General features: G+C 39.5%; 1 protein-coding gene across 2 annotated transcripts in view; it reads right to left on the reverse strand.

Moving 5' to 3' along the window:
* Positions 1-15,777, reverse strand: part of TMEM245 (transmembrane protein 245) — an 84,320-nt gene that overhangs the window by 62,161 nt on the left and 6,382 nt on the right. For both annotated transcript variants that reach the window (XM_051610524.1, XM_051610523.1), the window contains exons 2-5: positions 9,623-9,740; positions 8,296-8,397; positions 7,831-7,938; positions 1,393-1,602 (exon numbers count right to left, since the gene is read on the reverse strand). In XM_051610524.1, coding sequence (XP_051466484.1) covers positions 1,393-1,602; positions 7,831-7,938; positions 8,296-8,397; positions 9,623-9,740 — 538 coding nt within the window. The remainder of the gene's footprint in view (positions 1-1,392; positions 1,603-7,830; positions 7,939-8,295; positions 8,398-9,622; positions 9,741-15,777) is intronic.

Below are 15,777 nucleotides of genomic sequence, written 5' to 3' on the forward strand. Positions count from 1 at the left end.
CTTTACTTTTCAATAAATTAAGCCACATAGGCTTTGCCTCCAGATGCCAAAACTGGGCAGATTCTTCTTTCACAACTACACTGAGATTAAAAATAAAAATAAAAATAAAAAAAAAAAATCAAACCTGTCTCTGCTCTTACCCTTTTTTCAGTTACTTATATGCCTAACAATCACATCACCATTTATCTCTGCTACAGTGTCACCACCAATATGCAGCTGTTTGCTTCACCATGCCTCTCAGAGTTCAGAGCTCCTCGAACCTTTAAGCATGGCCCCACAGACTTGATTTCCAGATGCACAACTGGGCTGTTTATAATGGCTTTGTGGTGTATATGCACCAATGGTGCATTGTGGTGCATGGCTATATTGGGTGTAAATTGCAAGGTTTTGGTAGCAGTGTGGCCACTGGAGTGGCCTCCATGGGGCTGCCCTGTGCCAGTCAGTTCCAGCTGGCTTTACCAACAGACCCACCTCAGGCCAAAGTTAAGCCCATCAGGAATGGGTGTGATGCCTCTGTGAAAACACAGCTAAGAAAGGGCAGAAATTACTGGAGAGGGAGAAGAGAAGGGAACATAGGGAGAACAAGTAAATAGAGAGGAAGAGGAACAGAGGGATTAAAAGAAGGAATAAGAAGTCCAAAGGAGTAGAAGTACCCTATGGTGCAGCAGGCACATGATTCGGAGGGACTGTGGCCTATGGAGCACCCATGCTGGATCACGCACACCTCTTAAAGGGACTGTGGCCTTGGGATGAAGAGACACCTGAGCTGAAAACTCTGCCAAAGGGTCTGCAGCTCATGGATAAGTCCACACTGGAAGGCAGGAAGAGTGAGTGGCTCTGCTGGTACTTGGCTGCTAGCTGGGCCCAACCCACCACACTTGATACCAGGCAAAATAGATCTATTTTTAGTTACACTAAGAAATGCTGAAAATTAGTATCTTAACTGAAGTTTAGAGCAATCCAAACTAATGATGAAACTTAACTTTTTTACAGTACAGGGACAGGAGGAAATGCCTTCAGAGTCAGAATAGCTCATGCATATTCCAGAGTTTCCATCTTCTCTCCACTCCCTTTACTCTCCACCCCCCCAAAACAGTATTGGATAAAGTGGCATTCAGTTTTAAAATAACCTCTTTAGGTAGCTATCATAACTATTCCTTGCTTGATATAAGAGAACAGACGTACGTAGATGTGAAGCAACAGAGCTAGTTAATGTCAGAGCCAGAACATAATTATGTTCTTGATGTTCTTGTCTTCACAAAAAAACATTGAAAAGTATTTAATTTAAACTCATGCAAGCCTACAAGCATTTCCTCCTATTTTATTTAACATAAATCCTAAGGCTATCAGAAGTTACCATTTCATATACATTTTGAAAAACTGAATTATTACCTGCAAAAGGCACTGGCAATAGCTGCACAATCCAGAAATTTAGCCAGATCTGGACAATTACAAAGGCCCACACAAGTGTAACAAAGTAAACATCACTAGTTTTCTTTTTTCTAAGAAAAGATCCAATCTCAGGTCTTTGTCTGCTCCCAGAAGAGGATGAAGTGGAAGAGAAAGATGAAGCATGAGGAGGCTGATCACCTTCTGCTGTTCCTAAAACAAACAAATGCGAACAAAGTGGAAACAATCACATTAATGTTTACCACAGAACAGAATATGCTCCCTAGTCCCAATTTGATAGGTTTTTTTTGTTAACTTATTTGTTGACAGTTTTTTTATTGTGGTGTTGTTTTGTTGGGGTTTTTTTGGGTTTTTTTTGTAATTTCACAAAAAGATAGTGACAGCCTCGGCCTGAATTTTGAAAACATAGAACAGGGCCGTGTAAGCTCTCCCACATCATGCAACACCATGCCAAGCAGTGCTGGGAAGAGAGAAGATGCTACAGCCTTCAAGAAGCCTTCTGTCGCTGCAGGTAGATTACAAGCCAAGCATTTTATCAAATACTGTAAAACCCTGAAACACACGGTGTAATTCACTTCTAAAAGAAATTTGAAGACTCAAGACATCTTTGATTTCTCTTTACTTCAAGTACTTAAAAACAAATCTTAGATTTTCTCAAAGCTCACTTAAAAAATACAGCACACATTGAAAACACAGCTTTTATCTTACACATTTCTTACCACACTTTCTTTTCTGAACACTCACATCACTCACACTGTGATCCTACATTATCTGCTTGTGCAACATATTTTAGTAGCAACAGCAAGCATAAATTAGTGAGTAACAAATATTGTCATACTCTGCATTTGTAAGTTTGTAAACACAAAATTTAAACAAAAATGTGAACTGATGTGTCAAACGTATTTATAAATAAACAGTAAATAGTTATTTCAGGCAAAAATATCCTGTCCAAATTAAAATTCTTGTTTAGAGAACATTTAACTTTTTAGTTGGCACATCTACCTAGTATGAGACTAGTATGGATGATTGCAAATACATCTTTAGTCACCGTATGCAGAATCTCTTCCTGAGAACATCAGTATTAATTTTTTCTGAAGTTGCATACTGGTGGCAAAATGCATGCACTTCCCACACAACACTACTTGAGAAAAATACACAGCCATGGTGGAAGAACACACAGAGAAGAAAGCCTGAAAAGATTCTCTGTGCTGAAGAATAAAAGGCAATTTGTTATGTTGGGCACATGCTGCAGCAGGTAAGCAATGAAAACAACCCTTTCACTGGACTTGTGTCACATCAACATCAACTACTTTCCTCTCATGAGGAAAACCTGTAAAAACTGTATTACAATTTACTACATGCTTATCAGTCAAACAACTATTGTTCCACACATGCCATTTTAGCTGCCATGTGTCACTAAAGCCATTCCTAGCCTAAAACATGACAGTTAGCATGTACAAAAAGACAAGACTGATTTGTCATACGTGTACAGCAATGGTAAGTGACAAATTCTGCAGTGTCAGCCTCACATAGTGGATGAACCACCTTTTTTGTGTTGTAGAAATCTGCATTGGTGTTCTACACGTAAGGGAAACTATTTTTAGGGGCTATTATAAACCCTCCATAACTACATTAATACAGTAAAGCAGATCTATTGATTCTCCCAACTGATCAATACTAGGACGATGACAGAAACATCAGCTGGTTGCTGGCAAAAGATCTGGTGGAACTTCAGAATATCTCTCAAGGAATTCGAGCTTGCAGTCTGAAAGAAGGAACTCTGCAAGCAGCTAAACACAGCACAAGTTTCAGACGGAGTGATTCTTGGCAAATCAGTCCATGTCTCAAAGGGATGAAGGCTGGCCCTATCATACAAACTACACTTAGGAGAAAACAACATAAGTTAACTTTCTCTCGCCTTATAAAAAATTATCCATGAACAGAAGTTTTCCTTAAAAGATAGACAGTGTTTTTGTCTTAAGAAATATAGGTTCTATCATTCCCTTGTACTTCTAAGTCTACTTTTAATGAAGCAGAAGACTACTAATGAACAAATAGATCCAGCTTATGATGCATTAAAGGAACACATTTGAAAGCAATATATCAATAACTGAGAATTCTCCCCTATTCATTCAACTTACTCAACACTTTTCCTTTTACTTCTTTTCCTCCAAAATTAACACAATAAACGTAACTAACATGACAACAAGCAGAAAATCAAATATTTATCAAATAAAAGGAAGTGGTAGAAGCCAAGAGAAAAAAAAAAAAAAAGGAATTCAATATGCTGAAGTCTGTGCCTCAAGATTAAAGTAATCTGACACTTTTTGTCCAAAATGCTCTTAGTGGAGTCAGTTTTTTCGAAAGAAAAAAGAATATTCCTTTTGGTAATGAAAAATTTGATCAACATGATCTTGCAATGAAGAAAAACCTTAATTAAATAACAGCAACAGTAATGTAAAGAGTAGTACCAATTAAACTGCTGTATCCTCCTAGTTTCCTTATTAACTTAAGCAGACTATACACAAAATGCAAAACAGATGGGAAAGAGCTGACAGGGAAAAAAAGAAGAACTTAAAAGGCAAAAAAAACCCCTAAAAACTCCTAGGGGATGCTAAAACAAGAAAGCTTCTTCAGAATGCAGTTCCACAGCACTTCTAAGCCAAACTAAATTGGCACTGGCAATGACCCAGTATTCTTTCCATGACAAACAGACTTCTTAGCGTCAGAACTGACATTTGGATGATTGTGGACATCAGTTCACAAAGCTGAACCAATCCAAAAAATAATTCAGCTCATTTCCCCTCCTTTTTTTTCATGAACAAATTTAAGCAAATTTAATATAAGTATTATTATTGCTACTGATAATTAATAAACCTTGCCAACTACTAACATACTTGGAATAGAAATAAGGAAGATCTCCTCTTAAAGTCTGCTATCCCCGTTTGAAGATGTGAAAACTTTAAAAATCTTGCACTTCTCACTAAACAGATGCGTTACATTAGAAGTTACAAAGCAAGATAATAAAACATCCAAAAATCACTGCAGAAGAAAACGGAAAGAGCCGTAGTTTCTTAACCCTGCAGGTAAAACCTTTTGCTATACAAAAAATCATGTTTCCCCACCACTCACACAGAAGATGAAAAGATGACCAAAAAGATGCATGAGACCCAGCCAAGCAGGACAGAGAAGGCTGAGATACTCAATCACTACTTTGCCTCAGTCTTCTCCAGGAGAGGCTCTGGTCACACCACCCAAGTTAGAAAAGGCAAAGGCATGGACTGTGAAAAGGAAGATCTCCCCACTGTGGGTGAAGAGTAGGTTCGTGACCATCTGAAGGACCTGAAGGTGGACAAGTTTATGGGACCTGACTTGATTCATCCACAGCTCCTGAAGGAACTGACCAACAAAGCTGCAAAGCCTCTGTCCATCATGTTTGGAAATTCTTGGCAGTCTGGAGAAATCCCCACTGATGAAGAAGGGAAAAAAGGAAGACCCAGGGAAATATAGACCAGTTAGTTTCACCTCTGTGCCTGGCAAGCTCATGGAGCAGATGATCCTGAAGGCTCTGCTAAGGCACGTGGAAAACAAAGGGGTGATTGGTGACAGCCAACAGCTTCACCAAGGGCAAATCCTGCCTGACTAATTTGGTGGCCTTCTACAATGGGGTCACAGCATCAGTGGACAAATGAAGAGCAACTGATGTCATCTACCTGGACCTGTGCAAAGCCTTAGACACTGTCCTGCATGACATCCTGGCATTGAGACTGGAATGGTATGGATTCTATGGATGGACCACTCATTGGGTAAGGAACTGGCTGGATGGTTGCATTCAATAAGTGGTGATCAACGGCTTGATGTCCAGATGGAAAACTATGACAAGTGGTGTTCCCCAAGGGTCAGTACTTGGACCAGTGCTATTTAACATCTTTGTCAGGGACATGGACAGTGGCATTGAGTGCACCCTCAGCAAGTTTGCCGATGACACCCAAGCGTGTGGTGAGGTCAACACGCTGGAGGGAAGGGATGCCATCCAGAGGGACCCTGACAGGCTTGAGAAGTGGGCTTGTGCAAACTGCATGAAGTTCAGCCAGGTCAAGTGCAAGGTCCTGCACCTGGGTTGGGGCAATCCCAAGCACAAATACAGGCTGGGTGAAGACTGGATCAAAAACAGCCCATAGGAGGAGGACTTGGGAGTGACGGTGGGTGAGAAGCTCAACATGAGCTGGCAACGTGTGCTCACAGCCCTGAAAGCCAACTGTGTCCTGGGCTGTATGAAAAGAAGCATGGCCAGCAGGTCAAGGGAGGCGATTCTCCCCCTTTACCTGGCGCTCGTGAGACGCCACCTGGAGTACTGTGTCCAACATAAGAAGGACACAGAGCTCATTGAGAAAGTCCAGAGAAGGGCCACAAAGATGATCAGAAGGCTAAAGCACCTCCCCCATGAGGACAGCTGAGAGAGTTGGGGCTGTTCAGCCTGGAGAAGAGAAGGCTCTGGGGAGACCTTATAGTGGCCTTCCTGTGCCTGAAGGGGCTATAGGAAAGCTGAGGAGGAGCTTTTTACAAGGGCTTGTAGTGAGTGGACAAGGGGTAATGGATTGCAACTGGAAGAAGGGAAATTCAGGTTAGATGTCAGCAAGAAATTCTTCAGTGTGAGGGTGGTGAAACACTGGAACGGGTTGCCCAGGAAAGTTGTGGAAGCCCCATCCCTGGAAGCGTTCTAGGCCAGGTAGGACGGTGCTCTGAGCAACCTGGTCTAGTGGGTGGTGTCCCTGCCCATGCAGGGGGGTTGGAATTAGATGATCTTTAAGGTCCCTTTCAAGCCAAACCATTCTAAGCATTCTGTTTTCACAGAATCAAATTCCCAACAGACTATTAGAAAATTATTTGAACTGTTTTTAGGAGTAAAAAGAAAACTCCGTATTTGTTCCTCTTTCTGTAAAGAAAAACAACAGAATTTGCAAGACAAAAGGATACATGATTAACTGTCTCAAAAGAAGAAATCAAATAATTACTAGAAAAGACACCTTTGTAAAACAACTATAGTTTTTCTGTTGGCCAAAAGAGGTTACAACTTGAAAACAAAAAAAAACACTGACTTGAAGAGAAAAAATTAAAACTGGTGTGCAAGTTAAAAAAAGCAAAAAATGAACAAACCCTATTAGATAGCAAATTTGTGGGAGACTATTGCTTGGCCAGATGTTTAAAATGGAGCTAATAAAAACCACACTCACTTCACAAATTGAAAAATCAGAGACAGAAATATAAGAAAACTGTCACCATGATGCTGTTCTCAGATTTCAGGAGATACTTCTACAGGGTGGGTTCTATATTTATTTTTATGATAGTCATGTGAAGCGTAGAAACAAAGATAATAACAAAATTGTCTAAAGCTGCCCTTTTTGTATTTAAAAATGAAGCAAGTTTTCAAGCACAGCTTACACTGACATATTTGAAATCAGGAATTGTGTTTACATTCCATCAAAAGATTACTGAAGAGCTTGTTCTATATAGCTTCATCTGGTGGCTGAAGTAAATTTTTAGTTTCACAAATAGTAGCCTTTGGACAGAAGCTTTTCAAGCCACATGCTCTAAGAATTCTCTCATGCACTATCACTATGTTTCCTCCTCTGGAGCATGATTTACACATTAGCCACAATAATAACAACATACTATCTTGAAGTAGGTAACTTCTAGACACAGCCAATTTCGAAATGAAGTTTTGGAAGTTACATTCTGTCAAGTTGAATGACCAGTTTTGTCTATTTGCAGGAAATGGATGAAACTTTTCAATTTCCAGGGATCTCCATAATAGCTTATTTTTCTAGTCTCTCATGCCATCAAAGGGCTACTCAGAAAAATGATGGAAAGGTTGAAAACCAGTAATGGACACCTGAACACATCCATTGCAACTCTTTCAACACTCAAGCTACAATGTCAAGTAAACTCACTACAGGGAAGACTTTGAGCATGCCATAGTTAAACAGAGAACAATCTTTTTTGTCACTGGGAGGTACACTATCCTGTGTGTACCTGGTCCAGAAATCCAGTTGTATCTTGTAGCTGTTAACAAATCAGAAGAAGGCTAGGGAAAATTAAAACAAAAACAAAAACAAAAAAAAAAAAAAAAAAAAAAAAAGAAAAAAAGAAAAAACATACCCTTGTTCAGAAAAAAAAAAATAAATTCTAGTCAGGCCTTTTAAATGTACCATCATGTAACTATCATTTGAAAGACACCTTTTATATTATTGTCGTCTTAACATGTTGAAAAACAGTCACTTGTTTCACAAGGCCAGTACAGACATGCTATTTTAGACAGGATGAGGACAAGAGGGACTATTTTGAAATTTGTTTTCAATTCCCTCCAATTTCATGCCTTTAAAGCAAATTCAAATGTTTTCTTACAGAGTATTCAGTCACCTGAGGGTTGTGAGGAACGATCACTATTGGACTCATCTTCTGTCATTGAAATTGCCATGGCAATTGTTGAAGCAGCAATGGAAATCATCTGACCAGGAAGTTCTGCCCCTGTAAAATATATATGTGTATATAAACAAAGAAGTTTAAGTCTTAAAATATTTTATTTGTTGCTTGATATTGACTGAAGCTGTCAAGCAACAGACATTACACACACAGATACCTCAAGTTTTTAATATGAGTCGCTGCTTTGCTAATGGAAAAGAAAAGAAACATCAGTCCATTCCAATGATTTCTTGTTAGGAATTAACATGCATAAACCACTTTGAAACAGGCATACTACAAATCTTATAGTAAATTCTTGCAATCCATATAATACTGAATTTACAGTAATAGTCCAGATTCTTTCACTTCACTTTACAGAAATTTTTCCTCCAGCGTTAAAAGAAATAGCGACTTGTTCCTTACCAGAAGATTCTTCTCCATTCTGCTGTTCATGCAACATGCCTACTGTCATCAGAACAACTATAACCAGAAACACAGGAATTCTCCAGGAACCTGCCACAGAAGCTGAAAGATACAGAGGTTTTTTTACAAGAAAAATTATACCATTAATAAACTCTACATTTAGCAAACTAAGAAAGGCACTATAACAATGAACAATCCGGGCAGAAACTAACAAGTGCCATAAAGCAAAGTTTTCCACATTCACAGAAAGGAAGAAGAGAAAAAAAAACAGGTGAACAAGTTCCTCAATGAATAAACCAAGTTCTACCATTCCTAATTTCAGTGACTCTGAACTACATTGGTATAGAGAACAATTTTTAAAACAACCTGCAAAATTAGATAAAAATACATACAAAATTAAAAAAATTCTAAATATCAGAGGCAAATCAAGTTCCCCCACTCCCTTAAAAATTTTTTAAAAATCTGTATTTATGCTAGATCACCACAGAGTGGCATCAAGCAGTGCCTTCTTGGCTTTTGGCTTTTCAGCTATTACTTCCTGCAAATACAAGACTGTGCAAATATAAGCAAATGCAAAGCCATTATGTGTATTTTAAAACCTCAGGAAAGTGTCCCCTCATGGTCAGAATAACCCTTGAAACTTGCTGCTAAGGCAAAGTAAATAATGAAGTACACTGCAACATGTTCCATCATGAGTCTTCTGTTATTCATGATATGTCCACTATAAACCCTGATAAGATAACCATCTGATAATTTGTTATATTAAATATGTAAAATAAATTTAATAGTAACAGATGGCTATAAACTTATATTTGTATTAACAGATTATATAGATCACTGGCAAATTTATTTTATATTGTTTCTATCATATAGACATGCCAGTTAACTACTGATAAAATATATTTTTTTCTTCTATTGTTACTATTAAATGCATTGTACAGCTTCAGCCTTGGTTAAATGCACGTTGTCAAGAAACTAAGATTAAAAATAATTGCAAATGAATGTCTAAATCTGCCCACATGTGACCAAAGCCCTTCCTCACTGTCAGGGAGTCAGTCAGGCCGTGGAGCGAAATAAGAGAAAACCGTGGGAAGTACAATCTGGGCAGGAGTGGAAGACAGATGTTGCTCAGTATCTTGATGCCTTCTCATTCTCTACTCCCAACACTCCCAGATGGCTACATGCAGCCAGAATTACTGAGCAGAGAAAACAGCTTGCATCTCGCTAACATTCCATAATGAAGACTTAGCAGAAGAGCAAGCAAGTAACTCTGCAAGACAGTAAAATCCCAGAAGAAACATTAGAATAATAACTTTTTGTTACTCACCTAAGTGAAAGAGTAGCATCATCCAGACAGGGACAGAGACTGCTTTTAAGTAACGTTCAGTGCTTATATTCCACTTGAATGAAACCATCAGCAGGTAACCAGCTACCAACGTCCATATCTTTAAGAAAAAGGTACACACAGGTGATGAATACATACACAATTACAATATAGCTGCATTTTGATGTGTGTGTATACACGCACTTGCACACACCCCTAACTGCCATATTGAGAGAACTGAAGTCAGGTTCTAATTCTTTAAAAGCCTACATTTCAGATCTGTCAATTACAGGAGGTTTTGCTCCATTTAAGATAAATGTAAAGTTAGTGCAAAATGCAAAGGACAGGCTAGACGTTGTGAGGGGGTATACATGCTTTGCTGGACACAAATCCTGAAGGAAGATATTTTTGCAGCTGAGACCAAGCAATTACTCCAGAACTATTAGTGAAAGGTGGGAACCTAAATGAAACAGGGCCAGAGACACGAGGGGGGCCCACAGGGAGACAGAGCCAGCAGAGCATCACTTCTTCCAACACAGAGCAGCTTGCCAGCTCCTGTGTTCCAGTCCAATGAACAAAAGGGGGGTTTAAGCCAAAGATTGCCATTAGGAAGCATAATAAAAGCAGGTGTTTCTCAGCAGCATCGGTCCACAAAACAGTCATACCTTTAAATAATTAGTGACACATGATTTTTTCAAACATTTAAGTAGAACCACTAAAGACAGAAAACTATCCATGACAACATATTAAGAGGCAGATGTGGTCATTTTGGTTTTGATTCTTCTAACTGCCTTTTTGTTCATCAGAAAAATCACAATGAAGAATTCTAATTTAGAATCTTGAGATTAATAATTTGAGTTTGAAAATGTTGAAGAGAGCAGAAACCAGAAGAGGCAACAGGAGGTGAAAAGCTGCTACTCAGCAGAAGATGCAAAATAAGAAATATGAAACCATGCAAAAAATGTGCATTACTGCATTCTTAAAAAACAAATCAAATCAAATCTGACATTTCTGGCCTGGAGTCAACAAACATTCCATATCCATAACCAGTTAAGGACACCTTCAAATTTACACTTAAAAATCCATAAATCCCCATAAAGTTTACACAGACATTCCATTAACAGCATTTACTTTTCATACTCATTTTTCTCATCAAGCTGATCAGTCCCACTTTTCACTGCTACTTATCCCTAGTTTTGCATCAACAGAGCAGAGGAATGCTTATGACCAAATGTGGACTAAAGACAAACATCTAAAATTAACATGACTATTTAAGTTTCAAATCTAATAATAAACAACAAGAATAAAAAAGATCTGAAATGCACAGCAACACTCCTTTAACAGTATAGGTTCAAAACATAAGTTCACTCACAAGGCATATTACAGCATGACTGTAATTGCAAGAGATAACTCGGCACGAAGATGCAATCCTACTTGCAACATTAGCTGCACAGCATCTGCCTGCTAAATATTCCAGTATCAAAGCAATGTTTTCCTTTAGCTTTTAAATGCAATTATAAACTACAAATAGAAGACTCAGTACGTTCAATAAATTAAACCTTCTGATTAAAAATATGCCCAAAGTAGAAGGCTAACAGGGCATAACCCTATGATTACAGCCAGCAAAGCAAAATACGTTGCACTGTGTTTAGCCATGCATGTAGCCAAACTAAAAGCTAGCATTTCAGTGTTCGGGATTCAATAATTTTGTGTTTGTGTTGTAAGTTACCATAATTTATCCATTCTCATTTCTAAAAGCTTAGCAAATGACTCAAGTAAAAATATGCATTTCTATTTAAAAGTATGTATTTCTATTGAATAGAAATACCTTATTTAAAAATAAACAACTCGTTTCAGAGGTCAAACAGTAACAATCCTGAAGCCCTGTAAAAAACAACAAATCTATGTAGCCAACTGACTGGTGCAAGAGGTTTAATTTCATGGTGACACTACTGAGTAAGCAGATCTTTATTGGTTAGTATTATGGCCAAGCACTTCCTTATGCTGCAACAAATATACTGCATGGGAACTAGGGTAGCCTACTTCCAACAATTCATAGCTGAAAGCAACTGACAAAGTAAATTAACTTAAATTGACATGGACTAGGATTTCATCCCATACTAACTTGGCAACCGCCTATTTTTTTTCCCCTTCTTAACCCTTTAAATGCATGTTACATAACCTTTCCCACTGTGTTTTCTGAATGATCGTCAAAGGTTTTGGCTCCAAGAGCGTGAGAATACTAATAGCCTCTTTACTATTACATGTCCATCTCAAAAACTGACAGCATGGAAATGAAGAATAAAAGACACTGCCTGCTTTCATTAAACCAAGCTACTGTAATTGTTGCACTGAAACTAGAATGGATACAAATTCCATGCTAAACCAAACTACCTATAAATTGATACATTTGATGTGTAAGAGTATACAGTTAACCAGGTAAATAATACACACACTTTGGATACTGCAGAATGCATTAGCCACCATAAGCTATTTATTTATCAAGCTAGAGGCATTTGCAAGTGCCTAACTTTCACCATGTAGTCTGAGACTTCAAATGTCTATTCAATCAAAATTAGTATTTACGGAAATGCACAGTTCCCATATATCAGCATTTTAGGATGGTTTTATCCTGTAAGCTTTCTTTCTTCCTTCCATCACTTATCTTCATTGTCTGAACAGACAGCAAAGACCTCATTTTTCACATCTTGCATTTTGTAGTGCTCCTTGGAAATTCACCAAAACACTGTTTTGCCTTTAGACATAAAAAGTAAAACTCCCTGCTTCCCAGAATAAAGAGCTGTTAAGACTGCACTGCAACTTCTTGGATTTCAACATCCACTTTTGCGTTACAGTAGTAAATTTAAAAGGCCAGATTCAGAGTCCTCTAGGCAAGCCTGAAGGGCTTCAGCTCTCTTTATATTGCCAATTGGAGACAAAATTACCCCACAGAAAGATGAAGCTTGAGCATCTGCTTCCATGTTCTGATTTTTCTTTCAAATGTAGGTGTTGGAAAGTCTAGGATTTATCAGCATGAATGTATCACCAATGTTACTGAAATTTGATTTACAGTTCCAGTTAAACTTGAGAAAACTTGAAAATCTGAGACACTCTTTTGACTTGGGCATCCTTTCCAACAAGAACAAACTCTTACTAATCAATTCTTGACAAAATGTATATTGAAGTCAGTTACACAGTTCACTCTCTTTTTTCTCCTACCAGCAAGTGAATCTAAGGGAGAAGGTTTACAGATGAGTTAGTATAACACCTCATTGGTTCTGATAGCAGCAGTTCATTCTCCCCCACCACTAGTCAGGAGGTCCCACCTCTTCTGCACACCAGCTTCAGCACTCAGCCAGACAACTTAAGCTCCCTAAACTGATTAAAAAAACCCAACAAAAAAAACCAAAAAAACAACCTATCTGGAAAACAACCCAAGAGTTTATAATCTAATTCAGTTATAACAAAACAGACTCAAATGGATAAGACAGGCAACAAAAACAGGGCAACTGAAGCATCTGTCAGAAGAGGAATGAACAAGAGCAGTTCCTCAATGGTAGCAAAGTTGGAAGAATGACTCGTCCTTCTTTGGAATGTTGCCCCAACAATTCAACATCCAGCAGTGAACACATTTCCTACCTGCTTCATTTAAACCACCCCGTGGTAAACACAACAGTGAAGACTGAAAAGAACAATCCTTAAAAACTTTGACCAAATATTCACATTGCACTTTTGGAAACTTTGAAAACAGTGCTGCTGGGTGAAACTAGTTGAAGACATGATCTTATGAGAGCAGTTAATTATTTTATCTCTTCCTCCCTCTGCAGCAAAGCAGGTTGGTGAAGGCAAATGAATCTACTGCAAAAGCTGAACTGAATAGTATCGGACTTGAAAACTGAAGAGACACAAGGCATTAAATGCATTGCTACAAGCTAAACTGTCCTTGCTATTACAAACACCTCAGTGTTTTCTTTATCTGTTTGTTCATTTTAAACAGGTTTTCTAAACAATTTTTAAAAAGGTGTTTTAAGAAAGCAGGTGAGGAATTATGAAAATGTCTTTTTTATTCCAGTTTTCAGGACCAAAATTAATTCCATGTCTTCACTGTATATTTCACAATAGACAAGAGGAAAGAACCCATGATGTGCAGAGTTTGGCAGAATGAATAAAGTAGTTCTTGTCAAAAAGATACAAAATAAACAAACAAAAAACAACACAAAAACCAGCTAATCATTCATAATACTGCCCACCTCAAAGCAAACTCAGCCACCTCTTCTTTTCACTGAGGAAGCCATCATTTACCTAATCATACACAGAATCACACAGAATTATTGAGGCTGGAGAAGACCTCTGAGATCACCAAGTCTAACCTATGACCTAACACCACCACATCAGCTAGACCATGGCGTGAAGTGCCACATCCAGTCTTTCCTTAAACGCCTCGACGGATGGTGATTCCACCACTTCCCTGGGCAGTCCATTCAATGTCTAATCACTATTTCCATGAGGAAGTGCTTCCTAACATCCAACCTAAACCTCCCCTGGCACCATGCCCTCTTGTCCTGTCACTAGTTGTTTGGGAGAAGAGCCCAACCCCCACCTGACTACAACCTCCCTTCAGGTAGAGTGATAAGGTCCTCCCTAAGTATCCTCTTCTTCAGGCTAAACAACCCCAGCTCCCTCAGCCTCTCCTCATAAGACTTTCCCTTCAGTCCCTTCACCAGCCTTCTTGCTCTCCTCTGGACCTGCTCCAGCACCTCAATATCCTCCTTGCAGTGAGGGGCCCAGAACTGTACACAGGACTTGAGGTCAGGCCTCACCTGTGCTGTGTACAGGGGGAGAATTACATCCCTACTCCTGCTGGCCACACTATTCCTGATACAAGCCAGGATGTCATCAGCCTTCCAGGCCACCTGGGCACACTGCTGGCTCATGTTCAACCAGCTGTCAATCAGTACTCCCAGGTCCCTCTCTGACGGGCTGCTCTCCAGCCACTCTTTCCCCAGTCTGTAGTGCTGCCTGGGGTTATTGTAGCCAAAGTGTGGGACCTGGTACTTGGCCTTGTTGAACCTCATAACATTGGCCTCTGCCCATTGACCCAGTCTGTCCAGATCCCTCTGCAGCATCTTCCTACCCTCCAGCTGATCAACACTCTCCCTCAACTTGGTGTCATCTGCGAATTTACTACGGATAGACTCAATCCCCTCATGCAGGTTGTCAGTAAAGGTACTGAATAGGACTGGGCCCAGTACGGATCCCTGGAGGACACCACTGGTCACCAGACATCAACTGGATGCAGCATGGTTCACCACCACTCTTGGGGCCTGGTAACATCCTGGATTTTTTTTCCTAAGTGAACACAAGTAAGCGTAAACTTGGCAGATTGTTATTCCTAGTCCTAAACCCAAAGGACTAGAACAGGGTACCAGTACTGTTTCTCTTAGAACCCCCAACTGTGACATCTATGTGGACACATTTGGCATTAACAAACGCAGACTACTAAACCACATGAAACACCAGCCTGGTGTTCAGCAAGACTCGCCCTTTTTAAAAAGCGACGATAGGATGAACTTTCAACTAGAATCCTGAGGCAGGAGTAATTGACCATCAAAATCAACACTGCCACACACAGAAGTATTTTCACTGTGTCCTGCAACATCTCCTATGCTGTCAATGTATGGAATTCCATTATATCCAAGATACCCAGAAAACTGCAGCTATGGATGCTGAAAATGCTTCTAGTTTAGGTCACTTTTCCTGTATTAACACAAAATTACAAAACACAGGACTCAGTTTTGGGTCCAGCCTTGTTCAATATCTTTATTAATGACCTAGGTGAGGGGATGGAGTGCTTCCTAATTAAGTTTGCAGATGACACTAAGCTGGATGGAAGTGTCAATTTGCTTGAGGGTAGGAAGGTTCTGCAGAGAGACCTGGACAGACTGGATAGATGGGCCAAGGCCAATTGTATGAGGTTCAACAAGGCCAAGTGTCGGGTCCTGCACTTCAGTCACAACAACCTCATGCAAAACTAGAGGCTTGGGGACGAGTGGTTGGAAAGCTCCATGGTGGAGAAGGACCTGGGGGTGCTGGTTGACAGCTGACTTAATTTAGGCCAGCAGTGTGCCCAGGTGGCCAAAGGCATCCTGGCCTGCACC

Source organism: Apus apus, chromosome 2 (assembly GCF_020740795.1).
Source record: "Apus apus isolate bApuApu2 chromosome 2, bApuApu2.pri.cur, whole genome shotgun sequence".
Taxonomy (NCBI): domain Eukaryota; kingdom Metazoa; phylum Chordata; class Aves; order Apodiformes; family Apodidae; genus Apus; species Apus apus.